Raw genomic sequence first — 23,455 nt, 5'->3', positions numbered from 1 at the left:
TGGGAGCCCAGCCTAATTCTTTTTAGAGAACTCTTATTGCTGGGAGAATCCTTTATCCAATTTTGCCTCGTTTATAAAAAAAAAAAAAGGTCTGTATACAAATAGTAAAAAAAAATAAAAAATTAACACCAATTTAAAAACTTAACACACAAACATCCTTCCCCCACCCACTCTAATCACTAGTATAGTGTGTGTGTGTATGTGTGTGTGTATATATATATATATATATATATATATATATATATATATATATATATATATATATATATATATATATATATATATATATATATATATTTATTTATATAAAATTTCCCCCATCCCCACATTCGAGGTGTTGGAGCTATTGTGTTCTCGCAAAGTGGTGGCTATAGCCGGCAGCACTGGTGGTTCGGAAAAAAACGAACAGGGTGGTTGCACAGACTTTTGATCAATAGAGTACCCATACATAGATCAAATCCATGTATGGCCTGCTTAGAGGAAGTAAACACTGATGGGTTTACTTCCTCTTTCATTCCCTGCAAAGGCAAAGCATAATGGACTACTATGCATCACATAGTAGTCCATTATGTGTCACTTACCTGACACAGGAGCCAGCGAAGTCACCGCTGTCCCCTGTAGTCCGGCGCATCCATCTTCTCGGTGGGGTCTCGCAACTCCGCCGCTGTCATTTGGCGAAGCCGCGATGACGTCATTCCCGCGCATGCGCACGGGAGCCAACACGCGCGGCCTCTTCGTCGACGATGCGCGCGCTCAGTGCGCCTGCGCGCCTCTGTCTACGGCGCATGCGCCGTAGGCAGCGGTGCCTGTCTTCGGGCAAATATCTCCTAAACCGTATAGGTTTAGGAGATATTTCTTGGACCTACAGGTAAGCCTTAATCTAGGCTTACCTGGTAGGTCAAAAGTGTGTTGTAAGGGTTTACAACCACTTTAAGTTTTTTAAGGAATACAGATGTGACTCATACTAACAAATGCACACTGTGCCATGTAAACAGAAACATTTCAGTTAGATCACACAGTGATTATCACTGGACTTTATTCAACAACTTTGTCACATGCCTCATTTAATTTACAGGCTGATCTACAAAAACACATGATGCCTTGCTTGAATGCTCTGAAGTGAAGGGTTATCTGAAAGTTATTATGTAGGCAAGAAAAGCGCACAGGCTGTAGCAAGCCTGCTCTTCTCTTTTTAAATGTATAACCACGCATAAACGGAAGGAGGCACCAATCAGCATTTGTAATATTATGAATTATATATAAATGATTTTCTTTTTCATACATCATGGGACACAGAGTCAGGCTAATATTCATTACCTGCTGGGTTATACTTCATTAGGTGAATGGACACTGGTAGACCAAAAGTCTTCAGACAGGAAGTGATCCTCTATATAACCTCTCCCATACAGGAAGCACTTCAGTTTTTTACCAGTGTCTGCAAGGTGGATGGCACGGTTTGTTTGAGCTCTCTGAGCAATAGGTCTCTGGTCCCACAAACGGTTCCAAAAATGACCGATCATATCCATTTGGCACAGGCTTTAATGCCTAGATAAATGGTACCTGAGCCTCGCAAAGAAGACTCAAGATCCTGCAAGGTTTTGCCTGTAATGTGGCCTCTGGCCCCTACGGAATGGAAATCCTGGACACTACAGCGCTAAGGCATTTCCTGCAGGGTGCTGTATAGGTCCAAGGGAGAGGACATTAAACAGGAAAGGGCACCCAGTCCTTGAAGGTCCAAGTGACGGAAACCCACCGCGGAGGGTGAAGATTGGGCCCTTAGTTTCTAAGTGGCCCTGCGCCTGGACAGGTAAGTGAAACCCCTTTTATTTTATTATTGTGGGGCATCCCAGTGATTGTAACAATCAGTCAAGCTAGCTAAAGGCTGGACACCTGTGTGCAGTTACCATACACGGGGGGAGTTCTGGGCTAGCTGTGGGTGTTTGCAAGGTGTACCCTTTTTGTTTTTTGCTTGTGTCTGGCTGTTGTTTACCTGTATGATGGCGCACCACGGTGCACTATTTTGCCTTGGTTCACCATGGTGCACATGCGTTCGCTAGAACGCTGCTGGGCTCAGCAGTTTGGCGGCCATGGCGCACGCGCCTTCGCCCGCACATGCGATGTAGCGTTTATCTGGGCGCATGAAAATTTGCGATGTACGCGAATGCAATCACAGCCATTTGCCGGGACTGCGCACATGTGTACACACACATGCATGGAACGTTTCGGCGCATACCCAGCTTATTTAAGCTGTGCAGGCTAAGCATGTGGTGCTTCGAGAAGGCAGCTGTGGGACACAGAGCAGACGCTGAACAAACACTTGCACTGGTTCATTTCTCCTTACCTGGGTCACGTGAGTCACCAGGTGTTGCTTAGCAGGATTGTTGCTTAGGGACTTGGTGAGCCCTATTAAAGGGTCTCCCTTCTGGGGTGTTTTAATTACACTTAAGTACTCTACTGCAGGCATTGAATGTCTTCCAAAAAGAGGAGCGGGACTAACACCACAGGGAAGGGCACACCTATGTCATCAGTAGTTCCTGATGAACCTAGTCGTATCCCTAGTGCTATATCCCCTGAAAGACCAGAGGCTCCTGGGCAATTTGAGCTACTGCACCTATCTGGTATTGTGCCTACAGTCAACGCCTCTGCTTCACCCTTTATCACGAAGGATGAACTATCCTCAGCCCTAGCCGGGTTAGAGCACAGGATTGACGGCATGATTGCCTCCATCCCGCAGGGTGGCAGGAAGCGTGACAGATCCCCCTCCCTAGAGTCTCCTCGTCTAGAGCAGGAATGGGTTGAGGATGGGGAAGAGCTTAAAGCCCAGGATTCGGTGGAGTGCCCGGCAGATGAGTCTGTTTCCTTGCAATCTGGACAAGAAGATATCCACTCGATGTCTGCCTCTCAGTCACAGGGGTTTTTGATCCTGACTCTGACCGAAATGATTTGTTCTGCCTTTAAGTTGCCTCTTGCAGAGGTGACTGAGCACCCCTGGTCCTCTTTGGGATCTCTGAGACCCTTTCAGGTCGCACAAACTTTCCCGCTACACCCCCTGTTTGAACAGGCGGTGTATGCTGATTGGGAACATCCTGACAGGACTTTTTTTGCCTTCTAAAAGGTTTTCCCTTTTATATCGCATGGATGAAAAGTTTGTCAAAAAATGGAGCGTGCCAGCTGTAGATGCACGGTGCAGCAGTGCAATGGGGAACATTTATTCAGTGATCATTTGGACAAATATATCCAATGGTTTTCCGGAGGGAAGAGTTCTCTACTTCCTGTAAAGAAAAGCACCAAACGTCCCTCATTTAAAAACCCGGTGTCAGGGTAGTTCCGCCGTCAGCAGGGCACTAGGGCCAGGGGCAAGCCACAGGGCCAGAAAAAGTCCTGGGTCCAAAATTCCTCTAAACCCAGCACCAAACCCTCCTTTTAAGGGGATGCCCCCACTCCATCGGTTGGGGGGGGGGCTGTTGCACTTTACAGACATTTTGAAAACAACAATTCAGGACGAGTGGGTCACCTCAATTATATCTCGTGGTTACAAGCTGGTGTTATGAGGGGGTTCTCCCTCAGAGGTTTCTAAGATCCAGCATTCCCTCGGATCCTCCAAAAGCAAACTTATTGCATCAGGCACTACCTCATCTAGTGCATCAAGGCGTAATTGTACAGGTTCCGCTATCCGAAAGGGGCACAGGGTTTTACTCAAACCTATTTACGGTTCAGAAACCAAACGGGGACACACTGCCCATTTTGGACCTAAGATCCCTGAACAAGTATCTTTTGATAAAGTCCTTTAGGGGAGACTTTTTAGCCTCCATTGATATAAAGGAAGCGTACCTATCTTTCAGCATCATCAGATGTTCCTACGTTTTGCAGTGGAGAAACGTCATTTTCAGTTTGTGGCTTTGCCCTTCGGGCTTGCTACAGCTCCCCGGGTCTTCACAAAGGTCCTAGCACCAGTACTGGGTCGCTTAGGGGCCCAAGGGATCCTGATGCTCATGTATCTGGGCAACCTCCTGCTCAGAGATCACTCAGTACAGGCTCTAGAACAGAGTATAATATACACAGTGAGGTATTTGAAAAGCTTAGGCTGGATCATAAAAATACTAAAATGTCAGCCTTGAGACCAGCTCAAAGTCTAAGATATTTAGGTCTGATTCTAAACACGGTTAATGCAAGAGTATTCTGGCCACCCGTAAGGATCTGTGCCCTGAAAGATCAAGTGCATCAGATAAGGGGCACCAGACAACCCTCCATTCGGCTCTTTATGTGTCTTCTAGGGAGGATGGTATGAGCCTTATCTAGGGAGGATGGTATCCTCCTTTTGGGCAGTGCCTTATGCCCAGTTCAATTCCAGGCCTTTACAACAAGACATCTTGTTGGCTTGGAACAGGGTAAGAAAAGCCCTGCTTATCTCCTGGGGCATGCTTAAGCCTAAACCTGGTTTTTGCAGGATCAGAACCTGCGAAAGGCTAAATTCTTGGAGAGTACTGACTACAGATGCCAGTCTCTCAGGCTGGGGAGTGACCCGAGACGGGCTCGCAGCTCAGTCAAAATGGTCAGGGACAGAGGAGACCCTGCCCATCAACATCCTAGAATTACGAGCAGTACGTCTGGCCCTACGTTTCTGGACGGTGGAGCTTCAGGACTGCCCCATCATTGTTCAGTCCGATAATGCCACAGCAGTGGCCTATATAAACCACCAAGACGGTACCAGGAGTCGTTCAGCTCTGAAGGAGGGGAACTACATACTAGCCTGAGCAGAGGAACATGTGGCAATTATATCGGCAGCCAATATCCCGGGAATAGAGAACTGAAAGGCAGATTATCTCGGCCGCCAGCAGATCTGCCCGGGGGAATGGTCTCTACACCTAGAGGTGTTTCAGGAAATTTGCCAATGATGGGGATGGCCAGCGGTCGACCTACTGGCATCCAGGTTCAACAACAAGCTACAGCAGTTTGTGTCTAGAACAAGAGATCCTCTGGCAATTTGGAGCAGATGCTCTGATAGTTTCATGGAGCCAGTACTCCCTGGTTTATGCTTTCCCTCGATCCCTCTCCTTCCACATTTATTGCGCAGGATTTGGTGGCACCAGCCTGGCTTAGAAGGCCCTGATTCCCGGAGATTATGAGACTGAGAATAGACGGGCCATGACTGCTTCCACCTCGCCCCGATCTACTGTCTCAAGGTCCTATAGTCCACCCCAATTTACAGTCTCTAAATTTGACAGCATGGCTATGGAAGCCTGGGTGTTAAAGGACCGTGGTATATTGGGACCAGTGGTGTCTACTCTAGTGAATGGTAGAAAAGCTGTCACTATGAACATTTATCATAAGGTCTGGAAGACTTATACTGCTTGGTGTGAAACCAGAAAATGGCGTCTTCGGAAAAATGTGATTTGGAGAATTTTCTGGATTTTTTGGGAGTTGGGAGAATTTTCTTTAATACAGTCAGCTGTGGAAATCAAATTGGCTTTGAGTACAATCAGAAGTCAAGTTTCGGCCCTATCTGTATTTTTCCAAAGACCTTTAGCCTCCCTTTCAGTGATCCAAACCTTTATGCAAGGGGCAACTCACTTGCTTCCTCCCATTAGGTCACCTATGTATCCTTGGGACTTGAACTTGGTGCTGTCTGTGTTACAGAAACAGCCATTTGAACCTATTAAGGAAATTCCATTAGACTTGCTGTCACCCAAGTTAGCCTTCATGATGGCTATCACCTCGGCTAGTCATGATGGCTATCACCTCGGCTAGAAGGGTGTCGGAACTTGCATGGAACTTTATTTGATGCTTCACCATGACAGAGTCGTGTTACAACCTGTTACATCCTTTTTGCCAAAAGTGGTGTCGGCCTTTCATTTAAATCAGGATATTTATTTTGCCTTCTTTTTTTTTTTCTCTCAGTCTCGTTGGGCGGAAGAGCGACGACTGCATTCTTTGGACGTTGTCCGGGAAGTCAAGGTTTATTTGTCTAGATCTGCAGAGATCCGAGGATCTGCCACCTGGTCTTCAGTGCATATGTTTACAAAATTTTATCAAGTGAATGTTCGAGCAGCCAAAGATTTGACTTTCGGCTGCAGTGTACTGCAGGCTGCCGTGTAAGTTCTGGCTATTGTTTGGCAGGGTGTCTCGCTCCCCTCAAGGCTATTGCTCTGGGACGTCCCAGCAGGTAATGAATATTAGCCTGACTCTGTGTCTCATGATGTATGAAAAATAAAATTGTATTTTTGTCATACCTGTAAAATCCTTTTCTTTGAATACATTATGGGACACAGCCCTCCCCCTTCTTTTTTTTTTTTTTTTTTTTGAGGATTCAGTGCTTGCTACAAAACTGAAGTGCTTCCTATATGGGAGGGGTTATATAGGGGATCACTTCCTGTCTGAAGACCTTTGGTCTACCAGTGTCCATTCCCCCTAATGATGAAGTATAACACAGCAGGTAATGAATATTAGCCTGACTCTGTGTCCCATTATGTGCTCAAATAAAAGCATTTTACAGGTAAGTATAACGTAAAAATCTTATTATTTTGCTTGATGTTTTATTTACTTGTATTCTCTCCCTTTCAAAGCAGAAGTGTCAGGCTGTTGAAAACCAATTGAAAAAAAAAAAAAACTTCCTTTTGAATTGCTAATAGTACAAACTGATATGGCATCACATACAGCATGGCCCTCTAGCTGTTGCGGAACTACAAGTACCATCATTCCTCTGCCTTTTGGAATCATGTTTGTAACTTTCTATCCCACAGAACTTGTAGTTCTGCAACAGCTGGAGGGCCCATGACATACATTATGTTTATATTTTAATAATATATAAAAAAAAAAAAACACACATGTTCTCCCGATGTGCAAATGCTGCCATGGCCAAATCATACGGCCACCCCAGATGGGTAATGTTTGGTTCCCCCTAAACTTGCTGATCTAGTAATATAGCTGCTAATGCTAGTTTGCTAAAAGATTGTATGGGCAAAAATAAAACACATAGAGTGTATCTCTGCAAGGCATGCACATTTTCCCACATTTGTTAATCCTGCCAGAAATCCAATAGTCGCCTAACTTTCTTGTGTGGGTTGACAGCACTTCCTGCTCTGCACTAAAATTTGAAGCAGCATTGTCAGCGTGACCTTAGTTCTACTCTGCTGGACAACAGAACTATGTGCTAACCTTCACATCTCTTTTCCTCATTTCTATAAGTCCTCTGTTATATTCTCAGCAATTTCTTTCTGCTTTTTTTTTTCTCCCCCACAGTACTTTGACCCCAATCCCTCGCCTCCTTGCAGGATCTCTTGCGGGTACGACAGCTGCCATGTTAACCTACCCGCTGGATCTTGTTCGTGCACGCATGGCTGTGACACCAAAGGAAATGTAAGTTAAAACGTTTACTTACATAAAGGATTGTTAAAGGATATGTTCAACTTTGGGAGCATGTTGCATGTTACACCCGTAGTTTGGGTGTAACATGTTCCAGCAGTCCCACCCACACAGCTGCTTTGTTCATTTACAGAGTTTTACAACTACTGTCCATCATTTCGTCGGATGCCATGTAGTTCTCAATGAACTGTGAGGGCACTGGTGAGCACTCTTAAAGTTCATTGATCTTCCCACTTTCAGTAACTGCCTGCCCATACAGGAGGTATGGGCAGACAACTATGCTGAGAGTCTTCATGAGCCAGGCATTGCACCTGTGATCTACTGATAACAGCTGCAATGCTTTCCAGGCTCCTGTGGGAAAAATTATGAATACACATTTATTTTAATTTTTTTTCTGCAGACTTATTTTTTTCCCAAAAAGTGAACTTCACCTTTTAAAAATGGCATAGCATACAGTGAGGGGAAAAAAGTATTTGATCCCCTGATGATTTTGTATGTTTGCCCACTGACAAAGAAATAATAAGTCTGTAATTTTAATGGTTGGTTTATTTTAATAGTGTGACAGAATAACAAAAATATCCAGAAAAACACATTTCAAAAAAGTTACAAATTGATGTCTATTTTAATGAGTGAAATAAGTATTTGATCCCCTATTAATCAGAAAGATTTCTGTCTCCCAGGTGTCTTCTATATAGGCAAAGAACTGAGATTAGGGGCACTACCTCAAAGGGAGTGCTCCTAATCTCAGCTTGTTACCTGTATAAAAGACACCTGTCCACAGAAGCAATCAATCAGATTCCAATCCCTCTGCCATTGCTAAGACCAAAGAGCTGTCCAAGGATGTCGGGTTACAAGATTGTGGACCTGCACAAGGCTAGAATGGTCTACAAGACCATCACCAAGCAGCTTGGTGAGAGGGTGACAACGGGTGCGATTATTTGCAAATGGAAGAAACACAAAACAACTGTATGGATCTTGCAAATGGAAGAAACACAAAACTGTATGGATCTTGCATGAAGCCCCTCGGTCTGGGGCTCCATGCAAGATCCCACCTCGTGGAGTATCAATGATCATGAGAACGGCCAGGAATCAGCCCAGAACTACAGGGGAGAATCTTATCAATGATCTCAAGGCAGCTGGGACCTTAGTCCCCAAGAAAACAATTGGTAACCCACTAAGTTGTGCAGGACTGAAATCCTGCAACGCCCGCAAGGTCCCCCCTGCTCAAGAAAGCACATGTGCAGGCCCGTCTGAAGTTTGTTAATGAACATCTGAATGATTCAGTGGCCTAGCCAGTCTCCAGACCTTAATCCCATATAAAATGCGTGGAGGGAGTTGAAGGTCTGAGTTGCCAAACGTCAGCCTCGAAACCTTAATGACTTGGAGAGGACTGCAAAGAGGAGTGGGACAAAATCCCTCCTGAGATGTGTGCAAATCTGGCGGCCAACTACAAGAAACATCTGACTTCTGTGATTGCTAACAAGGGTTTTGCCACCAAGTACTAAGTCATGTTTTGCAAAGGGGTCCAATACAATATATATATTTTTTTTTAAATGCTTTTTTCTGGATATTTTTGTTGTTATTCTGTCTCACTGTTGAAACAAACCTACCATTAAAATTATAGACTGATCATTTGTCAGTGGGCAAACGTATAAAATCAGCAGGGGAGCAAATACTTTTTTTCCCTCACTGGTAGTGTATAAAAATACACATGTCCTAAAAACTGCTGTATTGTGACATTCAATAGATGAGTAACAAATCTTCCAGGAGGACTCTACTAAACAGGTTCCGAGGTATACAGACCCGACCAGAGTTTGCAAATTTACTCTGGAACTCTTGCATGAAATGTCTGATTGGAGATCTATCTGTATTTGCAGCCATTTCGATTTTCCTTTTACTTTAATTGTGCAGAAGATTAACCGCTTGCCGACCAGCCACTGCAGTTAAACTGCGGCAGGTTGGTTCGGCTGCGCGAATCGCTCTACCGGTACGTCGGCTCTTACACGGCTATCTGTGGGCACATACGCCCTTTTGCCAACAGGGGAGCCAATCATCGAGTCCAGCGGACTCTATGTACGCCGGACGCCTGCAATTGTTCCCCGCAGTGACAGAACGGGGATCTGCCATAGTAAATAAGGCAGATCTCCGTTCTGACAGGGGATCTCACACACATCTTGCCTGTCTGCTATGCAGAAAGACAGATCTGTGCGTTGTCCCAGGCAGCCCATCCCTCCACACAGTTAGAAACACACTGCGGGAACACAGTTAACCCCCTTCCCTGCAAGTGTCATTAGTACAATTGCAGTGCATATTTTTAGCACTGATCACTGTAATAATGTCATTGGTTCTCAAAGTGTCAATACCAGTTGGGTGTCTGATCTGTTCTCTGCAATGTCGCAGTCCCACTAAAAATAATTCCATAAATAATTCCATAAATCTATCCCCTATTTTGTTATAACTTTTGCGCAAACCAATCAATAAACGCTTTTTTGGGATTTTATTTTAACAAAAATATGTATCGGACTACAAATTGGCCTAAATTTCAGCGCTGGAAGGATTTACCCTCTTCCTGACAGAGCATTTTTTACGATTCGACACTGTGTCACTTTAGCTGACAATTGCGTGGTCGTGCAATGTTGTAACCAAACAAAATTTACATCCTCTCCCCCCCCCCCCCCCCCCGCAAATAGCTTTATTTTGGTGGTATTTGATCACCTGCGGTTTTTATTTTTTGCGCTATAAACAAAAAAAGACCGACAATTTTGAAAAACAAGCATTATTTTTTACTTTTTAAAATAAAATGTACTAAAGTGCTGAGATGAATACTCCAATACAGATAATGGCTAAAAGATAAATAAATAATTAAGCTGCAACCAGTCTAGTGATGATCAGACACAGTGGAAAAAAAATAAAGTAATAATGATGCGTTCTAATTAACCTCTTAATCAGGGCACAAGTGATAAGTGAATAAGTGCTAAACACAAAATATTCATTATGTGCTGAAAAATATGCACATGTGATGCTCCATATTCCAAACTAAACAAATCCGTGTTCAATTCGATAGAATTGCTGATAATATACCACAAGTGCAAATATAATAGTCCACGGTATACTCCACAGATCAATAGATGGTTATCCACCAGTGCTAGTACTGATGAACAAAAAAATACCAATGGTGACAATGACTAGATCACTGAATGCAATCACTGATTCAAAGAATATAGCAACATAAATCAAAAAAACTCTAGAAGTTCCTCATTAATATCACAAGTCCATCCAGAAATTGTGCAATAATAATTGTTCAGTAACCAAATCTTGCTAATGCTGTCAGCTGCCACTATCCACCCAACTACACAGCACAAGTCCGTCACAAGTCCGTCCAAATGTTTTGTAATGCTGTTTGATGGTAAAATCATGTTGCTGCTGTCAGATACTGCTACCAATTAGAAGGGTTGGATTTATTATGAGTAATCTGCACTTAATTGCAAAATGATCAGCCGCTCACAGCGTGGTTGCTCCTCACACTGCTGCAATTGTGCTGATAGACAAACGCAATAGTACTCGTCACTGGCTCCTCTCCTCCCTTGGGAGGAGAGTGCATAATTTTTTATTTCTTTTTTACTTTTTGCTATAATATCCCCAAAAAATATATAAAAAAAACTAATTTCTTCCACAATTTAGGCTGATATGTATTCTACATATTTTTGGTTATTATTAATTTTTCTTTTTTACTAGTAACGGCAGCGATCTGTGATTTTGAATTTTTAAATTTTTTTTTTATCGGAACTGTGACATTATGGCAGACAGATCGGACACTTTTGACACTATTTTGGGAACATTGACATTTATACAGCGATCAGAGCTACAAATGCTGTATAAATGACACTGGCAGGGAAGGGGTTAAACACTAGGAGGCGATCGAGGGATTAAGTGTGTTCCCTGCATGTGTTCTAACTGTAGAGGGGGTGGGCTCACTACAACATGACAGAGATCACTGCTCCCGATCACAGGGAGCAGTTAATCCCTGTCATGTTACTAGGCAGAACAGGGAAATGCCTTGTTTACATAGGCATCTCCCCGTTCTGCCTCTCCTCGGCGCAATCGCGGGCCGACGGCAAACATCAAGTTTGCAGGACCCGCGGGCACGCCCACTAGACGGAAAATTCGAAGGGACATACAGGTACGCCCCTTTTGCACCTCCTCGTGCCATTCTACCAACGTAAATCTGTGTGCTGCGGTCGGCAAGTGATTACACAGCTATCTACAGTGGCAAAAAAAAATCCCTTGAAATTAACTGGTTTTCTGCAGTAATTTGGCATAAAATGTGATCTGATCCTTATCTAAGTCGCAACAATAGACAAACACTTTATTTTGCTTTATCTGATGACACACAAATCATTCTAATTTCTCGTGTCCTTATTGAACACACCCGTTATACATTCACAGAGCTGGGGGAAAAGTAAGTGAACCCTTAGCATTAATAGCTGGTCAAACTTTTTTTTTTTTTTTTTTTTTATTTAATTTTTTTTCAGCAATGATTTCAAGCAAGCTCATTCAGTAGCTCTAGATCAGACCTGCACAAGGTTTGGTGGAATTTTTGACCATTCCGCTTTACACAACTGCTTCAGCTCAGACATATTTGTAGGATGTCTGGTGTGAACGGCTCTCTTGAGTTCATTCCACTGCATACCTGTTGGGTTAAAGTCTAGGCTCTGACTGAGCCACTCCAAAAGGTGCATTTCTTTTCATACATCAGGGGACACAGAGCCATAGTAGTTACTATGTGGGTTATAGGGCCACTAATAGGTGATGGACACTGGCACGCCCTAAGACAAGAAGTGCACTCCCTATATAACCCCTCCCATTACCCGGAGTACCTCCGTTTTTTTCTCCAGTGTCTAAGGTGTTGGTCACGAGTATGAGTGCTGACCTCCACTGGAAGCAATCCTTGCTGGGGCTAGCCATGCTGAGTGTCCTTTAATGGGCCTTAGGAATGGTACCCAGGCCTCGTGTCCGAAGAAACCAGGTTTTGCTTGCGACTGCTTCTCTTTTTAGAGAGTTAGACCCTGGGATCCAGTACTTTTTGGTAGTAAGGCCATAAAGTTTTTACTGGCAGGGTGCTGTTGCAGGTCCAGGATTGTGGGTAACCTCTAGGTTCTCCTGTTCCTGAAGGTTTGGAGCCCACGGGAAGGGTGAAGTTTGGATTTATCGCAGATAACCCTGCGGCAGGAAGGTAAGTGGAGATTTTCTTATGAATTTCTCCTTTTAAGTTTATAATGTTGTCATGCCTATGTGTCACCACTGGGGGCTGTATGGAGCACTCACCGCCTGATGCTGGAAACAGCGCTGTCAGAAGCCATCATTTCCTCCTTCTCCTCCGGCCAGAGCAGGCAGATCCTCTGGTAAGAAAGGGAGGACTGGTTTCTCCTCCTGCGCCCACAATGTTGACGTTAACCCCTTCGTGGGAACTGTATGCTGAAAGCATTCTTTTTTTTTTTATATATATATATATATATATATATATAAAAAAAAAACTGCCGGCTGCTCAGTGGTGGTTTTTACCCCTGCGCCGGGGGCAGGGCTAATGGCATCAGACACTGGCCGCACATGGAGGAAGTTTTTAAAGCACTGTGTGTGTAGCTGCTGCTGGCTGTGGAGGGACACATGAGCAGGAGGTGGCTTACTTCAGGTTTGATGACACAGGCATTTCCCTTTTGACAAATTATTACTTTACCAGGCTAGGTATTAATGGCAGCTTATAGCGCTGGACTATAACCTAGCAGTGTACATTCTTTTTGGTAGTGCTTCTGCTTTTGTGCTTCAGGCTATGAGTGGAAGAGGGACCAGGAACTCCTCTAAGGGTTCTAAAGGGTCAATGGTTTCACAAAAAACTAAATCCATTTCCAAAAGAATGTCATCCTCCTCTGAGAGTGATGCGGCTGGTCAGGGGAGACTGTTGCAGCTGCGCTGGACACTTCAGTCCCTGTATATATCACACAGGAGGTTTTCTCTTCTACCATTTGTAATTTGGAAAAGAAGACTGGTGCTATGATACCTCTCCATAGTGGGTCTAAATGTAGCAGAACCCCATCTAGTGCTCAGGACGATCTTCTTGAGGTGCAAGGGGCAGGGAATCTGGAAGATCGTCCAAGAGATTTGGAAGATACTAATATATCCTCTTCTGAAGAGCCTAATATAGAGGGAGTAGCATCACAAGACAGGTTGCATGTGCACTCTCTTACTAAATTGGTTTGTTCGACCTTTTTGCTGCCTGCAGCACAGGCTCTTGATGAACCCACCTCTAGTTTAGGATCATTAAAACCTCCCCCATCTGGGGAAGTTTTTCCTATTCATTCATGGCTAAAAAAAGATTGGTGTATCTCAGTCCATTAAGGAACAGTTTGTGGAGATACTTAAGATTCTGCCTGATCAGCAGGCCCAGCAATGGGCCGGCGTATCAGACGCACTGTTTCACAGTAGATGATATGAAAGATTCTATCATTCAAGCCTCACGGCTTATGCTTGGACTAGTGCATTCTCGCTGAGTTCTATTGCTGAAAAAATTGGTCAGTCGAAGCACTGTGTAAAAAAAAAAAAAAAAAACTCTTGGCCAGTTTCCCCTTTCATGGTGAACAGCTATTTGGAGATGATCTGGATAAATACATCCAAAGGATCTCTAATGGGAAAAGTTCTCTTTTACCAGTAAAGAAGAAGTTTAAACATTTCTCCTTTTTAAACCTGCTTCCTCACCTGTGCCAGGGGCATCAGCCTCAAGGCAGTCTCGACAGCCTCAACCGTCGGGTTCAAAGGGAAGACCCCAAGGGTAGCACCAGGGTCAAAAAAGATCTTGGGGCAGAAAGCCCACAAAGCAGAATGCTAAAGCCTCCTTATGAAGGGGCGCCCCTGCTCGCTTGGGTGGGGGGAAGGCTCCTGCAATTTTCACAGATCTAGCAGGAACAATATGAAAAACAGATGGGTGGCTTCTTCAGTTTCTCTAGGTTACAAACTAGAGTTCTGAGAATCTCCCTCTCCTCGTTTCCTAAGATCAAATGTTCCCAGGGATCCAGAGAAAAAGAAGTCTCTCTTTCTAGCTCTGGATCATCTATTATCCCAGCTGGTGATATCAGAGGTTCCCTAATGCCGCGTACACCCGATCAGACTATCCGGCAGACTTGGTCTGGTGGACAAACTGCCAGAAAGTCCGCCGGACTTTCCGAACGAGCGGACCTGCCCACACACAAGCAGACTTTTCCGACAGACTAGGTCCGCCGGACTATGGCAGGAGTCCGCCGTACTTTTGAAATGAACGGACTTGCCCACACGCTGAGGAAAGTCCATTCATTATGAACGCGGCTCCAGGTAGCCGGGACTAGCGCAGGAGGTCAATGTCGCTGCCTCCGGCGGCGAGATTGACACGTCGCTGGCCCCATCACCTGGTATGGACTTAAAAGCAAGCCCTACGCCGAAAAAATGGTGTGGGAGTTCCCCTCAAGGTCCATATAAGACTCTTATCTTAGACTCATATCGCCGCGAGTGTCGGCTCCCGTGCTCATGCACGGGAGTGACGTCATCGCGGCTCCGGCGAATCGCAGGAGCAGCGAGACCCGGAAGTCGCTCCGGGATACATGTCAGCGGCGAAGAGGAAGACTGAGGACCGCTTCGGGGGCTTCGTTCTCAGGTAAGTTATTCATAATAAGCTAGTATGCTATGCATACTAGCTCGTTATGCCTTTGCCTTGCAGGGTGTGTTTTTTTTTTTTTTTTTTTTTTTTTTTGCCTTTACTTCCTCTTTAAAACCATCAAGGAGATTACAGTACTTGGGGCTGGTCATAGATACCGTACAGAAGAAGGTATTCTTACCCCAGTCAAGAATCAGTTCCATTATAGGACTAATTCAACTTTTCAAAACAAAGAAAAATCCTTCCATTCGGCTGTGCATGAGATTGTTAGGGAAAATGGTGGCCTCCTTCGAGGCCGTCCCTTACGCGCAGTTTCACTCAAGACTGCTGCAAAACACCATCCTATTGGTCTGGAACAAAAAGATTCAGGCTTTGGATTTTCCAATACACTTGGCTCCCGAAGTACATCAGAGCCTAAATTGGTGGTTGATATCCAGCAACCTCCAAAAGGGGAAATCTTTTCTGCCAGTATTCTGGAAAGTGGTGACAACAGATGCCAGCCTTCTAGGCTGGGGAGCAGTCCTGGAAAAAGATTCTGTCCAGGGGAGATGGTGAAAGTCAGAAAGGACCTCTCCTAGCAACATTTTGGAGATTCGGGCAGTACGTCTGGCCCTAGAATCTTGGACGGTCAGGCTACGGAATTGTCCTATCAGGATTCAATCCGACAATGCCACGGCTGTGGCTTACATCCATCACCAGGGGGGCACGAGAAATTGTGCAGCTGAAAAAGAGGCGAGTCATGTTCTAGCTTGGGCAGAAAACAACATTCCTTACCTATCTGCAATTTTTCATTCCAGAAATAGAAAATTGGCAGGCAGACTACTTGAGTCGCCAACAATTTTTTTTCGGGGGAATGATCTCTTCATCCCAACATCTTCCTAGCGATATGTCAGAGATGGGCTATTCCAGACGTGGACCTGTTTACGTCCAGATTCAACAACGGAGTTGACAACTTTGTGTTGAGAACGAGGGATCCGCTAGCATGCAGAACAGACGCATAAGTCTTCTCATGGGATCAGTTCCCACTGATCTATGCGTTTCCTCCAGTTCTGCTACTTCTGCATCTTCTCCGCAGGATCCAGCAGGAACAAAAGGAGGCGATTCTGGTGGCCCCAGCGTGGCCCAGAAGATCTTGGTTTGCCAATGCTAAATTTTAACGGTTTGGCTATTGAAACCCAAATTCTAAAGGATCGTGGGTTATCTCCTTCAGTAGTTTCTACTTTGGTTAATGCTAGGAATCTGGCTTCCAGAATCATTTACTATAGATTCTGGAAGGCATATGTTTCTTGGTGTGGATCCAGGGGTTGGCACCCCAGGAAGTATGTCATAGGCAGGATCCCTGGTTCCTGCACATGGGATCTGAAATGAAGCTGGCCTTGACTTCTATCAAGGGCCAGATCCCGGCCTTGTCAGTGTTTTTTTTTCAATGGCCTCTTGCTTCCCAATCTTGGTGCGTAGCTTATTCAGGGGGTAACACAGTTTATGCCCCCTATCAAGGCACCTCTAAATCCTTGGGATTTAAATTTGATTTTATCGGCTTTGCTGAATCAGCTGTTTGAGCCTTTACAAGAAATTCCCTTGGTTTTTTTGACGAGAAAGATAATCTTTCTGGTTGCCATTTCTTCTGCTAGAAGAGTATCGGAACAAGTTGCTCTGTCTTGTAAAGAGTCATATTTGATCATGCATAAGGATAAGATGGTTTTGCGCCCTCATCCTGAATTCCTACCAAAAGTGGTGACAGTTTTTCATTTAAACCAGGATATTATTTTTCCTAATTTTTTCCCAGAGCCTCAATCTAGGGAAGAGAAAGCATTACATTCCCTTGATGTAGTAAGAGCGATCAGAGTCTATTTAAAGGCGACCCCCCTCAGGTTCGCAAAACAGATGTTTTGTTTGTACTGCCAGAAGGTCCAAAAAGGGGACAGGCAGCATCAAAATCTACAATTACCAAATGGATTTGTCAAGTGATTGCTCAAGCTTATAACTTAGAGAAGAAAACTCCTCCTTTTCATGTTAAAGCACACTCAACCAGGGCGATCAGTGCCTCTTGGGCGGTGCATCATCAAGCTTCTATGGCTCAGATCTGTAAGGTCGCAACTTGGTCTTCAGTTCATACATTTACCAGATTTTATCAAATCGATGTTAAAGGTCATGAGGATATTGCCTTTGGGCACAGTGTACTGCAGGCTGCAGTATGAGTCCTCTGGCCTTTTTTTTGCCATACTTTTTTGTTGTTTCTCCCTCCCTTCAGTTGCCATTGCTATGGGAGATCCCACATAAGTACTACGGCTCTGTGTCCCCTGATGTATGAAAACAAAACAGGATTTTTAAAACCGCTTACCTGTAAAATCCTTTTCTTTCATGTACATCAAGTTACGCAGAGGTCCCTCCCTTCTTGGTATACGCTTGTATTGCTTGGCTACAAAACTGAGGTACTCACAGTAATGGGAGGGGTTATATAGGGAGTGCACTTCTTGTCTTAGGGCGTGCCAGTGTCCATCACCTGTTGGTGGCCCTATAACACACATAGTAACTACCATGGCTCTGTGTCCCCTGATGTACATCAAAGAAAAGGATTTTACAGGTAAACTGTTTTAAAAATCCTGTTTTTCTTTTTCTGAAATCAGTCTTTGGTGGATTTACATTGTAGCTTGGGGTCATTAGCCTGCTGCATCACTCAACTTCTACTTCGCTTCAGTTGGCAGACAGCCACCGTGACATTATCCTGTAGGATATTTTGGTACACTTGGGAATTTATTTTCCTTTTAATGGTGACAAGTGGTCCCGGCCCTGAGCCAGCAAGACAATCCCAAAGCATGACTCAATCCCATCGTTGGGATGATGTTTTGATGTTGGTAAGCTGTGCCCATTTCGGGCCTACGTAGTTCTGAGTATTCTTCCCAAACAATTCAACTTTTGTTTCATCAGTCCACTAAACCTATTCCCAGTTGTGTTGCAATTTGCCAAGGCACTCTTTGGGAAAACAGCAAGCTTTAGCTGTTACTCTTGGGTTCTTCCTTGCCACATTAAGGATTCTGTGTTATGCTTTAGGAGTCGTCTTTACTGCGTGCCCACTTCTAGAAAGAGTAGCCACAGTAATAAATTCTGTCTATCTATAGCCAATTTGTTCAACTTTCGAGTGATGGATGCCTAAACACTTTTAGATTTCATTGTATCTTTCTTTCCAGTCTTATGCAGATCGTTTGATTGGATGTCTTCAGAGAGCTTCTTTTTGCGACTTATGGTTCACATCAGCTAATGTTTCTTATAGTCGTAAAATGTTTCAGTGTCTTATCAATCAAAGTAGCTCTAAACCGCACCTCCAAACTAATTTCATTAATTGGACATCGGTGTGCAAACTACAGACTTCAATTGGCTTTTGTTGAAGTAATTGTCTATGGGTTCACATATATTTTCCTCCCAGAACTGCGAATGTTTAATGGGCATTTCCAATAAGGACATGAGAAATTCAAATTGTTTTGTGTTTTATCAGCTTAAGCACCGTGTGTTTCTCTATTCTTCTGACTTGGATGAGGATCAGATCACATTTTATGGCAAATTACCGGTTAATATGAAGGGGCTTTTCTTGCCGCTGTATATCTGTGCTTACTAATACTGCACCTGATTTTAAATCGAGACAATAGCTTGAAATTGCAGATAGGCCCAGTTTGCTAGCTACATTAGAAAATATGGTCTTCGTCCATGTTCATGAAATCAACTGTGCTTATTACAGGTACAGTAGCATCATCCAAGTTTTTATACGTATGTCAAAAGAAGAAGGCTTGAAGACCCTGTACCGAGGGTTCACTCCCACAATTCTAGGAGTAATTCCTTATGCGGGAATCAGCTTCTTTACCTATGAAACACTAAAGCACCTGCATGCAGGTATGTAATAAAAAAGGTGGGATTTTTTGGCCTCATTTAAAGTATTATTCCAGCCTAAACCTAACTAATCGTAAAAATGTCACCTCCCCCTCCTAACACTTATGCTGACTAGCCTGCGTCAAAAAGATGTACTGTATATACTTGCCTATTTTCAGCCCACTCCAGGTCTGCTCACATGATCTTTTGTGTCGGCCAGTGAGAGAGAGCTTCAAAATGGCTGGGAATTCTGGGAGTGGTGACCTCACCGATAGGCACCCCATGTCCCATCCACTGTCGGAGCGCCCTTCTTTTCCCTGCAGCAGCCACTGGCTGACAAAGGGGAGCCAGATCATTTGACTGGACCAGAGCCGGCTGAGAGTAGCTAAGTATATACATCATTTTTACACAGGTTAGTCAGCATAGGTGGTAGAAAGGGGGGGAAAAGAAATTTTTTAAGACTAGTTAGGTTTAGGTGGGTATTCTGTTTGATCTCCGTACACTTTTTAGGATCTATTGCAAGTGTAACTATACCTGACCTCCCTTTTATTTATTTTTATTAAGTTGTCAAAGTGGGGAAGTATTCTAATTCCTGTCATGTTTTACTGCCCCTGGTGACTCTGCTTTTTTTTTTTTTTTTATGTATATAAAGTTAAGTAGAACGTTTTGTCACTTTTTTATTGTCTTTTCTTTTGCAAATTCTCTCATTTCTTCTTGGGGAAATCAGTGCTCTGGATAGCAGTAAAGCCTGATAGGACATTGATGCACTTTAAACTGATTGTAAACCCTTACATATCCCCAGTGAAGTGACTGGCCTCAGGTTATGAGAAAGAGATTAAACACATCCTACACCTAATTTTGTAGAACTTTTATACATTGTATACTATACCTCTCTTAAAACAGTGCCTTCTACATATTTGGAACATGCTGTGCCTCATGCCTTGCTATTGCTCTCAGTGCCTCGTTATATACAGTGCCTCAAACACATTACCTGCGGTACCCTATATTGCTCTCCTCCTTCTGCTTCTTCCTTTTTTCTTTTTTTTTTTTTTTTCTTTCTTTTTTTTTTTATTCAGATTTTATTTCCTTCTCTTACATCATGGAACACAGAGCATCATAGTAATTACTATGTGGGTATATAGGCACCTTCAGGTGATAGATGCTGGTCTAACCAATACAGGAAGTTCACTCCCTATATAACCCCTCCTCCTACCAGGAGTATCTCCGTTTTTTCGCCAGTGTCTAAGGTGTTAGTCACGAGTAAAGATGTGCTCTGAAGAGCTCCACTGGAGGGATCCTTGTGGATTTAAACAGCCTCCATAGACCAGATCCGTCCAAGGTGCCACTGCAGCCAAGGTGGATGGTACCCGGGCCTCTTATACAAAGCACAAGGTTTTTGCCTGTAACGCCTCTCTTTGCAGGACTGGACCCCGGGACCCAGGACTTTTTGGTTATGCCTACATTACCTAAAGTTTTTCCTGGAAGGGTGCTAATACAGGTCCAAGAGAGTGAATTTTTGCCCCACTGGTGCGTTTGGCTGCTACTGTCAGGGGGTTTTTCACCTTCCTCTGGAACAATCCGGAACAACCGTAGGTTAGCATACCCCTACCTCCGGCCTCCATTCCATTTTTCACGCTATCCTAGGACGACTATTCCAGATCACAGCCAGACTTCTTTTCTGAGCGGAGACCTTCACCTTAAGTAAAGGTAGCCGGAACAGCCAGCAACCCGAATACAACAACTCCTTCCGCATCCATATAGGCATCCCCTGATCAACTTGCGCGCTAATAGCCTCAAGCACGGCGGCAAGTCTGATACCTAGCCCCTCCTCAGGATCAATACCCTGATCAGGATCATCATCTTAGGCCCATAGTACCATCAACAGCATCCACAAACCATGTGCTACTTCAAATACTCAGCTGAAGTTCTGCACAGCCTAAGGAACATCAACACCACATTGCCATCTTCCATACAAAAAATACTTCAAAGAGAACAACTATTAAAAACCGGACAACAAGCAGCTCCCAACCACAGGAAGACTCTACTCAACCACTACAATTAGATTGCGCCTTGATCAACGCCAGGTCTGCAGTCAAACATAGACTGGAAGTACAATACTTCATCATCGAGAACAATGTAGACTGCCTCTTCATCACCGAAAGCTGGTTAACCTCTGACTGCAACACCATCCTCACCGAATTGGTGCCGGAAAACTACAGGATCCTAACCGAACACTGGATAGGGAAAAAAGGAGGAGGCCTAGCAGTGATCTTTAACGGTCACCTGGATCTCACTAAACCATCATCTCAGAACCCAGTGCCTTTTATGGAAACCCTGACGCTACATCTTCAACCAACACCCCATGACACCACTCATATTCTACTGTGCTACAGACCACCGGGACCAAAGTCCAATCTTCTTTCACCCCTCACAGAATCCTTTGCAATGCACACCCTAAAATTCAAAAATTTCCTGGCACTCTGAGAATTCAACCTTTGGGCAAACGAGCCTAAAGACCCCATCGCGACTGCCTGCATCAATCAACTAGAAGAACTGGGTCTCCAGCAACTGATAAAGACTCCCACGCATGGGTCAGGACACACCCTGGACCTCATTTTCAAACAGAACATTGACGTCAACATAATCGACAACATAACTCTGCCATGGACTGATCACCACGCCATCAAATTCAAAATAGCTACCAACATCACCAACGAAAAACGGAAACCTGTAACAACAACGCACTGGACCAGATCGCATAAAAAACTGTACTCCGAATCCTTCAAATCCACTCTGTCCAACAAGATAACTACAATAACCTTAAACCACTCTACGGAGGAAACGCTCAACTCCCTGAACAGGGCATTGCTGCAATCAGCAGACTCGGTAGCACCAAAACGCAGGGCTCTCATCAGGAAGAAAAACTCTGGATGGTTTAATAGCTCCCTCGCCGTACTAAAGCAAGAACGCAGAAGAGCGTAAAGATCATGGAGAAAAAATACCACAGAGGAAAACCACTTTAACTACAAAGGTCTCACAGAGAATTATCGGAAAGCAATCTTCAAAGCCAAAAAGGACCACTTCTCATATACAATCTCAATGCCCGCAAACCAACCACGGGGACTGTTTAAATTGGTTAATCAATCAATGAATCCGGTGTGCCTAGGACCCCCAGAAAGCGAATCCCAGGATTACTGTGACAAACTGTCGGATTTTTTCATCGATAAAGTCAAAACCATCAGGGAAACAATTTGTCAGAAGAAAACATCCAACCTCAGCCAGCAAATACATAAAGAGGATGTCTGCACCAACCTACCGCAACCGCCGAAATTTTCACTATCCTCAATTACTGTAGACACCGCAAAAATCATCATTAATAAACTGCGTGACAGTACCTCACCTATTGACATCATCCCCACAAAACTACTGAAAGAATGCTCCGACATCGTGGCTCCAACCATAATCCACCTCATAAACCGATCATTCCACGAAGGGATTGTTCCCAGCATCCTCAAACAAGGCATCATCAAACCTCTACTCAAGAAACCAAGCCTGGACCCTCAGGATCCAAACAACCGTAGGCCAATTACAAGCCTCAACACCATTTCTAAGATCATGGAGAAAGCTGTAGTACATCAGCTACAACTACACCTGGATACTCACAAACTCCTGGACCCGCTGCAATCAGGCTTCCGCCCAGATCATGGAACAGAAACAGCTCTCCTCAAGATTTGGGATGACGCCCTCGAAGCAGCGGATGACGGAGAGCCGTGTCTCGTACTGCTAGACCTAAGTGCAGAGTTTGATACAGTAGATCACAATACTCTACTCGTCCGACTCACAGTCCAAGACATAGATCTCCAATGGTTCGCGTCCTTCCTAGGAAATCGGTCACAGACAGTAAAACTAGGAAAATTCCTCTCCGAAACTCGGGCAGTCACCTGCAGAGTCCCTCAAGGCTCTCCTTTATCACCCTTTCTCTTCAACATTTACATTCGCCCACTCCTCCAAATCATCAGATGCTCAGATCTCTGCTTCCACTCTTACGCTGACGACACGCAACTTTATTACCGGATCAATGGAAAAAAAGATCACCAACAACAACTTAAACTGTCTCAAATCAATAGAGGACTGGATGACCACTAACTCCCTCCAGCTGAACGAATCAAAGACAGAGCTTCTTATCTTGCACCCAAATCATAAGCCCGCAACCAAAACCTCCTGGTCTCCACCCACTGTCTTTGGGCAGACTATCTCCCCAAAGACCAAAGCGAAGAGTCTCGGGGTTATTTTAGACGCACAAATGTCAATGGATGCGCAAATAGGATCTGTAGTCAGTGGATCTCACCATCTGCTTCACAGACTCATCCCTTTTATCCCAAAGAATGACAAAGCAGCGGTAGTTGGAACAATCAATTCACGACTGGACTACGCAAACTCGCTTTACATAGGATTACCACAATATCAACTTGCGCGATTACAACTGATCCAAAACACGGCGGCAAGGCTGATAACAGGAAAAAAACCCTGGGAATCCATCTCTCCTTCGCTGAG

General features: G+C 44.2%; 1 protein-coding gene across 2 annotated transcripts in view; it reads left to right on the top strand.

The window, feature by feature from the left end:
• The window catches only part of SLC25A42 (solute carrier family 25 member 42), a 105,713-nt gene that overhangs the window by 63,458 nt on the left and 18,800 nt on the right, over window positions 1-23,455 (top strand). For both annotated transcript variants that reach the window (XM_077475466.1, XM_077475467.1), the window contains exons 6-7: window positions 7,240-7,356; window positions 18,774-18,925. In XM_077475466.1, coding sequence (XP_077331592.1) covers window positions 7,240-7,356; window positions 18,774-18,925 — 269 coding nt within the window. The remainder of the gene's footprint in view (window positions 1-7,239; window positions 7,357-18,773; window positions 18,926-23,455) is intronic.

Source organism: Lithobates pipiens, unplaced genomic scaffold (assembly GCF_037356315.1).
Source record: "Lithobates pipiens isolate NorthernLeopardFrog02 unplaced genomic scaffold, aLitPip1_a1.2 Scaffold_13, whole genome shotgun sequence".
Taxonomy (NCBI): domain Eukaryota; kingdom Metazoa; phylum Chordata; class Amphibia; order Anura; family Ranidae; genus Lithobates; species Lithobates pipiens.
Note: the sequence above shows the minus strand (reverse complement) of the source record. Positions and strands in the feature narration are given on the sequence as shown.